This window comes from Cynara cardunculus (assembly GCF_001531365.2).
Source record: "Cynara cardunculus var. scolymus isolate 2C chromosome LG 1, CcrdV1, whole genome shotgun sequence".
In the NCBI taxonomy this organism is placed as follows: Eukaryota; Viridiplantae; Streptophyta; class Magnoliopsida; order Asterales; family Asteraceae; genus Cynara; species Cynara cardunculus.
The window spans coordinates 11,287,576-11,299,776 of NC_037528.1; the positions used below are offsets into that span (position 1 = coordinate 11,287,576).

A 12,201-nucleotide genomic window follows, 5' to 3' on the forward strand; every position below is an offset into this window, starting at 1 on the left:
AAAACAGATTAATACTTTTAATAACTAGAAGGGTACTCGCACAATACAACGAGATACATCTTGATTTTAATATTTTATTTTATTTTGTATCCCAGTCGATGTTATAATATGGTCTTATGTGATTTTGAAAAAAACAATGATGTTTTTATTTTTGAATAAAGTATGAATTTGAAGATATCATAAAAATTTGACCAAAATATATCGATACTAATATCAAATTAACTATTTAAAATTCCTAATTTTTTATGTAATTTTTAATTTAATTTTTTTATTATAATTTAATCTAGATTTAATAATGAAGTAATTTATWTTTGGTTTAATAATATAATTTTCTTATAAACATAATAATTAATTATTTTGTTAGAACTCGATGATTATCCTAATTATATTTTAGATTTTTTATATTTTAAAATGAGATGTTTATCCTCTATTTGATTATATTTATCCGCAGTTAGTTACACAAATTCAAATTGGAGCTTTAATAAGTTGTACTTACGCATAATTACTTGTAATCTTGAATTTTAAGTAATATGAATCAAAATACGTAATTATCTTGAATAGATTAACCATTTCTTTATTTTCCGATCGCCTGAGAAATACGGTACTTCATGTATAAAAAATAGTTTTTAAGAATTTTTTTGTCAAATATTTTATAATATAATATAGATAACTTAACAGATAAAAAATCAAACAAACGTATTTTTGTTAAGAATTGTAAATTAAAATAATTTTTTATTAAGAATTGTATATTAAAAATGAATTCGTGGGCCGAACCCAGGAAATGGTAAATAGAAACGGTATTTGTGATTGTGAGGTGGGGTGGATGCCGGATATGGTAAACCGATCCGGATGATTGCGAAACCCGTATCCAAACAAGAGGAGTCATCATTTGTTACTGAAAAGCCCTAAATAAATACAGGAGAGGAGGAGGGGTTGGGGGTTTGGAAGGAAGCCATGGCAGAGCTCAATAGCAATGAAGAACCTCATGTATTGCCTTCCAAGAGAAAGCAAGCTGCTCAAGACGCAGACGCTGATTCCACAAAGAAACACCGCCTAGAAAAGTGTGCCGATAACGAGACCTTGCCTGAGGTCGAACAGAAAATTATCGACGAAAATGGCGACAAAGTAGAAGAGGAGGAGGAAGAAGAAGAAGAGGAGGATTATGAGGGAGAAGAAGGTGTCGATTCGGACGATGACGAAGAAGAAGAAGATGATGATGATGAAGACGAAGTTGAACATTCAAATGGCGGAGGTGAAATTGATCGGAAGGGGAAAGGGATAATGAAGGATGACAAGGGTAAAGGAAAGCTGATTGAAGAGTCTGAAGAAGACGATTCCGATGATGACGGCGCCAGTGAATCTGACGGTGATGATGATCTTTCCGATGATCCGTTGGCGGAGGTGGATTTGGATAACATTCTTCCTTCGAGGACACGGCGTCGTACGGTTCCTCCTGGAGTGCGCATTTCTAGTGATAAACTCACCAACGATAAGGACAACGACGCTTAAAATTTCATGGAGGTTAGCTTAGCTCCTGCTTCAAGAATTCACCTTTCTATTAGTTTCTCTCCCCAATTTTTTACTTAGAACCCTATTTTGTCGAGATTAAGGCTTTAGAAACAATGTTGCTTCAGCGAACCCATTTCTGTGCTGTAAGGAATTTTAAGACCATTTATGGATTTGAATATGCTGTGCTATCTAATTGAGCTTCCATTTATAAGTTTTTGTTTACATAATATGTATCGCACATGCCCCATGATTTCACCATGGTTTCTGGAATCGTTTAAGCCACTCTTACAATTGCATTACTAGTTATGGCTGATTATGGACAACAGATAAAAAATCCCCAAAAGTGCAATTGAAAAGCCTGCATAAGTAGTCTTGTTTTCCTCTTAGATCATCTTCAGCTATCTTCTTCTAGTTCCTTCCATTGAAATCAAGAACGCAGTTTTAACTACTCGGATTGTGTCGGATTGGTTAAGTTTCAGGGATGTAATGGACATCTCATCTCACGTTCCCCGGGTTCGAATCCTGCAGTAGCCCTTCTGGGCATGGAGGTTCAACTGCTATGACTATGGCCATTCGTTGTCTCCGGGGATTAGTTGATGCGCTTAAGTTTGAGTGTTGGACTGGAAATCCACAGTTACCCCCGAAAAAAAATATCAACTTGTTGATCAGAATGACTTCACCATCATGACTTTCAACCTCACCTCCTTAATTTCTCTAGGAATGTTCATTTTCATGGTAAAGTCTTTTGATTTAGCTTTGCCTTGCCCCATATGCTCAAAGGGCTATTGGACTGTGAACTATCATCATCACTATTATTCACTTGTGCATAAAAGATCCAGACTCTGCAATTATACATTTAGGCTTTATATTCATTCAAATCATCCCTAGTTTTCGAATCAGAAATGCCTTTCTCTGCACAATTCTCTGGAATGATCATCGCGATCGTTCTTAGATGCTATTGGTATTGTAATGTGAAATAGATCTTTGTCTGCACGAGTCTTGAATGAGTGACGATGTGGATGACTGCTGAAATTTCAGGTGGAAGAAAACTGTGGTTGCTGGTGGAATTTTTGTTAGTTGCATTGGAGTTGTAAGGATTCTCTCCATGGAGGAACATGACATTGGTTACAAAGCTGAGAAAATGTATGGTTGAATCCTTTGGTATGTTTCAGTTTTTAGTTATTGAAGTAACAAATGATGTGGGTTGTTGCCATATGGATCATGTTTGGGAATTCTAATGACATGAAATTAGAGGGGAGTTATTGCACACGTTAACGCTAAGCTGGCTGATGGTTTATAAGTAAGCAGTTTAGCCGGAAAACTGGTTGTTGGCTGATTAAGAGAGCGATTTGCTGATAAACTAGTCATGTTTGGTAAAAACTAGCTGAAGAATTATATGACATGCTAAAAAATTGTTCATTTCAATATATGGGGTATTATTGGATAAAAAAACCAAAAAAAACCCTTGTAGCTTATTGAAAAACCGTTTGTCCTTAATGGACCCTTTTAATAAGTTAAAAAATAAGCTAACCTATTATTGTTGTGTTAACAACTAGGTTACAAAATAGGCGCGGTGTGATGATGATGTCAAGTTTTACAAATAATGACAAGGACGTGGTGTTTTTAAGGCGATAAATTTGTATGTCATATATAGAATTATATATAAACATAGGTTTAGATTCCGGTAAAAATGAAAGTTAAAGTAAGAAGCATAAGGAGAAACTTTAGGATGAGATGCACCGGATTAGTCCCCGAATCAATTGCGATTCATTGGTGAGTTTGAAATTAAATGATCCATGTCCCTTCTTACACTTCTCACCATTAACACTCATTCTCATAACATCTTTCACCTATATAACATGTCCTCTATATATTATTCAATCATATAATGACCTTAAAAACTTTACATTCATATTAGAAGAAGAAACATCATATAGATTATTATTATAAAAATAGTCTTTGATTACATATCTAAAATAGAACTTAGAAATGTAATTTTACAACTTTTCTTTAATCGTGAATTCATAACGTGTATAAATTCGTAAAACTGTGAGTGATGCGACCTATAAATGTGTAAAATATAAAGTTAGAAGTAAAAACACACAAGTAATTTAAAAAAAAAACTCACGTCGTGTAAAAAACGCACGTCAAGACGTTATGGCATAAGCCATGCTTTAAAGAAACGCTTTATCGTAATATCAGATATGCGTCTTACACTATATTATGCCAAGAACAGTCCATTTTGATCAACAATGTATGTGGGTTTTTGTGGTCCTTGATGCTCAATTACACTACACATGAGACATTATATGGCGAATGGCAATCGGGGCTTTTATGGGCCTAACAAACAAGGTGATTGTTGGATCATAATTATGGGTCGTTGTTAATACTAATTTCGAAACAACCCAGGGTTTAGGGTTGACACATGTTCACTTCACAGAGTCATAGACATACCCAATATAGAACATACAGTGGCTCGTGCCACCGTATTGTTCATTAGTCATAGTGTAAATTTTTTTTAGGATCATGTTAATTTGTGATGCCACCATATATATTTTGAAACTAAAATGAGAATACAAGTTTTTCTTGATATAATTGGTTTGCAAGGTTTTTCTTCTACTCCAGACCGAGTTCGAATCCTGTTAGTCTCATCTTCTTAGTTTTTAACTTTTCAGATCTATTATGTTTCTAAAAAAAATTGCAATAAAAGACATAAACTGAGGACCTGATATATGAAAAGCAATGACAAACCAATGATAATTTGTGAAAAATTTCAGTATCCGTCCCACAATCACAGCACCTTCGGTTACCATCCTCTTCATTAAATTGAAATGAACCCAACCCAAAGGCTATTTAGATTAAAATAATCAATTTTGATCCATAAAATATAACAAAATTTGATAAGTAATTTAGAATGTATTTCAATAAATAAAAAATTATGCAAAAATGGGTACCAAATGCTTGTGAATTAAGATCATATTTAATTTTCAAACTTAACGAAATGCAATTGGTGTTACATTTAATCATCGCATTTATTTCCTAATCCTATCTATAATCAAAATAACCACAACATACACATCAACATCCATATGAAAATGAAAACTCCCTTCACATTCTCTACAAAAACAACCAACTTTTATGATACATATATATATATATATATATGTATATATATATATATGTATATATACTCAACTCTCTTCTTCAACCTCAAATACATACTCATGTTATTGTCAGCAGCCGATATCAAAGTACTTTGGATCTTCAGGGAAATGGTATTCCACGTTTAACTGTCATCCGCCACCAGTAAATCTCTGTTAGTTCCAATCAATTTCAAAATCTCTATCCTATTCGGTTAAAGGCAAAGAAAGAATAAGCTAAAACACAAAATACTAATCAAGAAGCAGATCGATCAATGACAGTTGTTATTCATGCCTAACGTTATGTTTATTAGTAGTAGGGTTATTCAGCTCAATGACCTTCTCCATAAGCTCATTTTGCAAAATGACCCTCATTTGTATCTCTAAGTTTTACGGGAGCAGACTGTTTTGAATCAGGGGCATGCTGTTTTAAACCGGGGGAAGACTGTTTTAAACCAGGTTAAGTCAGATGACAGTCAGTGAACTAAATTTAGTTAGAAGATGAAGCTCTTAATTGAAAACTCATTTGTAGGTCATTTATCTAAGCATGCAAGGCTCCAATACTTCAAGGTTAACAAGAGTTGAATTTTACAGTGCAGAAGGCAAAAATCATCTAGGAAAACAAGGTTGTTGCCAAACATGAAACCATTCCCACGAGATGCAATCGATCATTGTGATGTCGTAGAGATGCGGCAAAGCAAATACGACAGTAGATGCTGAATAGAATATAGAAGAATATTCATCCAGAACAGATTAGCATGATACATGTTGGATGAGCAATGTCAATAATTAACAATAAAAAACTATATATCAAACATGCAATCATATATAGACATCATGAACATACCTTCCCTTCATCAGCATCTGAATGGCGCTGTGGGAACACCACTCTCAAATCGCTGCATAAGAAAAACTTCCGCTCCCCATCATTATCTAAGCTATTTTGTTGAGGTGTAGACAAAGGATCAGATTTGAACTTCTGAACGGGTCTTGAGCATTTCCTATGAGGGCATAGAAAACGAAGATGAAGAGCATAGCGTAGAGCACCAACAGTGGCAGTGTTTCTATTCACCCTCGAACATACGCTATTATCTTTATCGTCAGTTCCATGATGGGAAGCATCCTCCCAGCTAGAAACCAGGTCTCCATCGACCTGGCAAGCATAACCGTTGCACCCACCACGTCCGTTTCCAGTTATTTTTTGACCAGAGAAGCAACTTTCTGAACTTTGCAGCTCTTCTGTCCCCTGTCTGGAAGTTGGAACGGATGAGGCAAGGGTGACCTTATGCCGTAGGAAAGTCTACAAATGACAAAATAAATTTCATATTCAATTCTCTTCTGATCAGTGGAAGTACAGTAATTGAGGACATTAATGATGCTGAAGACCCAGAAACTGATAACTACCTTGTTCATGGTTAATTTGATTGCAAGACAGATACGAAGTCTTGGAAAGGTAATATTGCGTTTGCTAACTACTCATGAATTACAAATTCACAATGCAACTTGAATTGAAGCCATGGACAGAACATGCAAAAAAAGGACTTGAAAACTACACTATTTTAGCTTCTTAAAAGAACCATGCTCTTTGTAGCTTTAGAACTTCCAAGTATAATATCTCCTTAAGAGGGCTGGTTGTTTAACGAATACCATAAGAAAGCAGTAATGCCATTTTACCATGTTTACAATCTTAAATATCACCCGGTCCTGATATTAACTTGCCTTTGTGCCTGCCGGCATGTCGCTCAAATCATAATTACAGAAGAAAGTATGAAGAGGTGTCTTCTCTGGATTGCTTAGAACCTGTGAGAACCAAATAACATCCAAAAATTTACATAAGACCTTAAGGTGTTGAAAATCAAACTGCATTCACAAAAAGAAATCTATACCATCACACTTCGCAATCAACATTTCCCCAAACTTATAATTCAGTATACTGGTTGCTATATGATATATAATTCACTTGCATATCAATACCCATGAATGAACCACAGAGGGCAACAAGCAGTTTGATCAAATGTAATAGTATACTAATTAATATAATCACATATGTATGTCAATTCCAACAGGTGATTCACTCAGCCCAACTTTTTCCTCACCTTGTTATGGAAATGATTCATAAGAATGAACAAACTGAAACTACTTGTCAAATGGGGTCCAATAAACCACCCATTGGTGCGTACCAAGGGGATGCAGAAACAAAAAAGCACAATGAGACCCCATATGCAACTTTGTTTATCATGGCAGCATAAGAAGGCCATAGAAGATATTAGCAAAAGAATGCAAATAACTTGTAAAAACCCTTGGAACAACTCAAAATAATCATCTGAGTCTTGTTGCAAATATCCCTAATTACTTCAAATTTAAAGAACATCTCATATACCAGTTGTATCCGCCCTTTCATTGGAATACGCAAACGGCTCTTAGCACTTTGAGAATCATCATTGTGAAGGCCGCTTTTCCGATTTTTCCTTCTGGCCTTGCTTGATGAGGAGTTCCCTGCAAGATCTATTGACGCATGGTACAGCAAGTAACTATCTCCATCAACACTGGTAACTGCAAAGGGAAGCTTCTGTACTTTTGGTGAAAAGTTCCCCCCATTCACACTTAGTACAGCCAAAAAACCATCAATTTTCTGCAAACAAAAATAGAAAGTATGTATTAGAGATAAACCCTAGCTGCATGCAACAAACTGCATAAACACAAGTTCCCGGACCAACAACACAGAATCCTAACCTTGCTAATGTCTCCTGATGAAAGCCGTCCAGATAACAGTGATTCTTCAAAAGAACCAACCAGTGACCTCCTAACAGGGAAACCCCTTGCTTTTCCCCTTAACATCTGAATATGGGGGATGGATCCCAAATTTTTGTGGAAGGGCCAGCTCTTTCCTGTATAACTTTTAGAAGAACAGGACCCAATCTCATCACATAAATAACCAATTTCTTCAAGTGACTTACTTGGCATCCTATAATCCACTTCACTAGATGCAAATATGGTACCCAAGATCATTTCTGTATCTGAATTCTCCACATTCTTGAATGATGAATGCTTTCCTTCTACCTCCTTGTTCAAATTTCTGAAAGCTCCTTCAGCTGCCACTCCCTCAGAAAATCTTGGACCTAGGGGAGACGAAGAACGAGTCAACAAGGCTACCTTGTCTGCAGATATTGGTATAGGCCTCGTCTGCATTCTTGTCTTACTTGATTCTTTAACATCCTTAAACCCAGGTGAAAAGAATGGTGCTACAACTTCATTTTCCTTCAGAACTGGCCCATCTGTGGAAAGAACAGTGGGCGTACAATTGTAGTTATGCAAGACATTCTGCTCAGAATGATCAGATTCAGGCCACATAAAGTTAGAGGAATAATTACTGATTCCCATATTTGCTTTCTTATAATTCTTCACCTTGTGATCATCAGTTTTGGCATGACCATATACTTGGAAATTGTTGCAGCCAATATCTATATGATCACCATCAAATGGTTGGGAAGAAAGCATATTGTTTAACGGTGACAACATTCTCTTCCTGGCCATAGACACACTAATTTCTTTTTCATTCATGTTGGCGTTACCCGCAGATGCAAAAACCTGTGTGGCTGAAGCTCCATCAAATGCATCTGAAGATAAATCCTTTTTCCCAGATTCAAATCCCACAATTCTGGAAAATGATGTCCTAAAACTATGTACAGATTTAGGTGTTGAAATATCAAACTTATTCATTGAACCAGTCCTTAACCCATGAACATCCACCTTGATATCAGTGGACTCTTTAACTACAGCACCTGGAAATTTAAATTCGCCCAAGGGGGTTTTACCCCTACAATCACCAAATGAAGATTCAAAGCAATGTCCAATGCTTACTCTCGGATTTTGTGCTTCCAACTCACTCAAATCACAAGTGCCCTCATCATTTAGAGGCAAACCATCCTCCAAGGTGCTTGATGTCCCAGCAATCTCAGAAGTTCCAATGTAGGGATCTTGTGGCAATCCCATAATTAAGAAATTGTTCTCCAAACGCCGCCCAAAGCAATGTCACCACTTTATATCTTGTTCTTCTATCAAACTACTGAACACATGGTTCTTAAGTAACTATCCTATGAGTATTAGTGGTTCAATCAAAACATTAAACTAAAAGCAAAACCTAGGTAATTTATCAACTAATCCCTTTCTCTTTTCTGCTGAACCCATGATGGTTGTGCAGCAGCGAGCTAGCATTACCAAGCACCAGACACAGATTGATATGTCAAATGATGGATATCAAGACCTTCACGTACTATATCGATATGCACCCACACTTAAGGTGTGCAGCCGAATTAATGTCCATGCCTGAAATGAAGCAAATCATCTGTAAGTTTATCCAGCGTACAAAATTCAAATCATGTAGACAATACCATGAAATCAAAATCTGCAGATCATGTGGGGATCGTATTAGAGTGATAATGCAGAAGAAACCAGAAACGTTAAACACAAGAAAGACATTCTAGAAGGAAAAGGGCGATGTATGTGAACACATTAGCAGCAATATAAAGCGATCCCACGAACACAGAGACGATTACAACTAAAACATCGGAACAGACGTCTTTTACAGCAGAGAAACGAATAGATTAAACCGGAAGGCAATAATTAATTAGATCGGAGTCCAGTTTGAAGCAAAGAGTAGTGAAATTAATGATCGAGAAACGGCTAATTATATAAACAAGGAAGGATCTGGATGACTTGGTGATATAAAGTATTGGAACCGATGATGTATACGGAATGACGGGTGGCCGGCGATGACTCAACTACGTTGGGAATAATTAGGTGGTAGCTTAATCAATCATCTTATCGGTGATCAACAGGTGCAATGCAATGACGTAGGCAAAATAAAAATCAAAAATGTGAAATGCAAAATTTTATTGTGATCGTTTGTATACTACTTGTTTCTTCATCGGAATCCCAAGGGCTCTTTGTCTTTCAATATTCATTTGTATATATACAATATCTTCCTCCACCTCCACCACCACCACCACCACCACCGGCTCCTCCTAATTTGGGGTTTTGGAGGAGCAGCACCACCACGGAAACGAACCAACACCCACAAAAGAAAAAGGGGAAAAACAGAAGTTGCAGAATAGGGTGGGTGCGATGGTATTTATTTGAGGAAGAAAGGGGTGTACTTGTTATTTTATTGAACTTGGAGGGTTAATTGCAAATAAATAAAAGTATTCAAATATATAATTTGTTAGAATTATGGAAAAAGACAGGGATGAGACTCGAGCACCGTTTTTCGAATCGAACTGGGGCCGGATCAAAACCGGACCAAACCGGTACCAAAATCATGTTATTGGTTCGGTCATCGGTTCCAAGAATACAACGAAATCGGAAATCGGTTATTTGGTTTCGGTACCAACACTTTTCCTGATCAAAAAATCGGCCCTAATCACCATCAATCAAAAAATTGGCACACATCCCCTTTGATCATACGGTTTCGAGCACCTCAAAAAATCAGCTCCGATTCCTTTAATTGTTGAACTTTTGCGATTGGTTTTGATTGGTTCTTTACCCACTTTCAATTTTCGGTCCTAAGTGGTCCTGGTCTTGAATTTCTTGAACCGAACCAGTACCAAATTTGTACATACGGTTCGGTTTTTGGTCCTCGTTTTCAGTCCCATTAAATTTCGGTACCGATCTCATCCCTAGAAGAAGACGAATATCTTGTAAGAACGGATCTGAACCCTTTATCATTTTTAATCTCACCCTCGTCTCATAAAATGTGTTTATCATAGGATTGGTCCAATGCATCTCGATACATATCATTATTGTTAATCTTCAATTATGATTGATCCAATAGTAAAGATCTTTTCTTATCATTCTCACCGAAACTCAATCCTAAAAACAGATACATCAAAATTATCTGTTTAATTTCCACAAGTTTATATTTGCATGACATTTTTTACAATTCCAAGTCTGGTAGGCATCAATGGAAATGGACCCTGAAGGGGGTGTGGCTGGCCATACCATAAGTATTATAAGTTAGGTTTGAACACTTGTACATAAAGGTATCACAACCAGTAAATTTAGGGTCCGTTTGGTTTACATGATTGTTTTTGAAGGATTTGAATTTCATAGCAGGATTTAAAATTGTTGTTGTGTTTGGTTTGTAGGATTTGAAATGAAATTGAATTTTATTATTTATAAATAATTCATTAAAAAATTTATAAAAATAATTAAATTACATTTTTATTAATCGATTATTACAAAACAAATGTTTTTAACATTTTTAAAACCTTCTTGCATACAATCTTACGAAATATCGTAAAATCCCAAACACCCCTTTAAGGATTTCAAAATCCTATGTTTGTAGGATTTCAATTAAATCATAAGATTTCAAATACATAAATCCAATAAACCAAACATGAGATTGGAATGAACTTAAAATCCAAATCCCCTTAAATCCATTACATTCCTGCAAACCAAACGGACCTTAAAAATTTCTTAAAAAGTTGTCTACAAGTTTGATAAAATTGAAAAGAGAAACTTAAAAAATACCTTGGATTAAGTAAAAAGAAACCGAGAGCTACATCATTTAATCAGCTAATAATGTGACATCCACATCATTAAATGTTAAAGGATTATTAAATTACCAATTAAAATATGTTCAAAATAGGAAAATATAAAAGTTGGTTAAGAAAAAAACAGTGTTCCATTAAATAGAAACTATATCAAAGTACGTTACATTTTAATGCATTTTATCCGTTAGAATATTCATTTATATCTTAATCGTATAAAGTTCAGTTTCTAATTCTATTTAGTATGGTGAAGAAACCTTCAATTTTTTTAGTTTCTAGATATATTTTTAACCGATAATATATCGGTAACATCTAATGATGTGGATTTAAATTACAATTATGATATTAAACTGATCATATATGTTGACAAGTTGTTAATTTTATTATTTTTTTTAACAAATTAAAGATTTTTAATTAAACTGTTTACATTCATTAATATTACGAACCATACGAATACCACTAATAAGTCAAAAAAGTTCATCTAAAATCAATAAAGGTGTAATATGATACAACTCGATTATGGAGCAGAAAACTCAATTCGTTAAGAGCATATCTACTATCAAATGGAGTAGGCATGGAAATGGTCCCCGACTGTTCGAGAACCTGGTTCATTCGTACTGGTCGGTGATGGAGATTCCTTGCTAAACCTGGGAAGGGGACGGGAACGGAGATCCTCGTTTGTCTCAAACCGAGAATGGGGACAAGGACGACGATCCGTATTTTTGTTAAATTAAAGTTTCTTAATCTATACTATTTTATTAAGCAAATTTAGTAAAAGTCTTAAAGTCTTAAAATTCTAAATGACCAAAATACCCTTTATACTCACTTTTTCACTTTTTCACCTCCTCCTCTCCTTACATACACTCACCCTCTCACATATACTCACCCTTTCACAACCAATTTTTTAAAAATTATAATTTTAAATTTACACTTTATACCCCTATAATTAATTAATTAATTTACTTTACTTTACGTTCTTTACTTTTAAATGTTTCATTTTAAAC

General features: G+C 35.3%; 2 protein-coding genes across 2 annotated transcripts; one reads left to right on the forward strand and one right to left on the reverse strand.

Annotated features, from left to right (window-relative positions):
* The first annotated feature begins 941 nt into the window (after positions 1 to 941).
* Positions 942 to 2,760, forward strand: LOC112519484 (glutamic acid-rich protein). The gene is made up of 2 exons (XM_025127639.1): positions 942 to 1,521; positions 2,548 to 2,760. The coding sequence occupies exon 1, from the start codon at positions 955 to 957 to the stop codon at positions 1,507 to 1,509; it is 555 nt and encodes a 184-aa protein (XP_024983407.1). The 5' UTR covers positions 942 to 954; the 3' UTR covers positions 1,510 to 1,521; positions 2,548 to 2,760.
* Positions 2,761 to 4,712: 1,952 nt separating this feature from the next.
* LOC112529648 lies at positions 4,713 to 8,905 on the reverse strand. The gene is made up of 5 exons (XM_025140988.1): positions 7,383 to 8,905; positions 7,030 to 7,281; positions 6,369 to 6,449; positions 5,497 to 5,949; positions 4,713 to 4,799 (listed from the first exon to the last, which is right to left on the reverse strand). Exons 1-5 carry the CDS (start codon positions 8,640 to 8,642, stop codon positions 4,743 to 4,745), a joined length of 2,103 nt encoding a protein of 700 aa, XP_024996756.1. The 5' UTR covers positions 8,643 to 8,905; the 3' UTR covers positions 4,713 to 4,742.
* Positions 8,906 to 12,201: the final 3,296 nt, after the last annotated feature.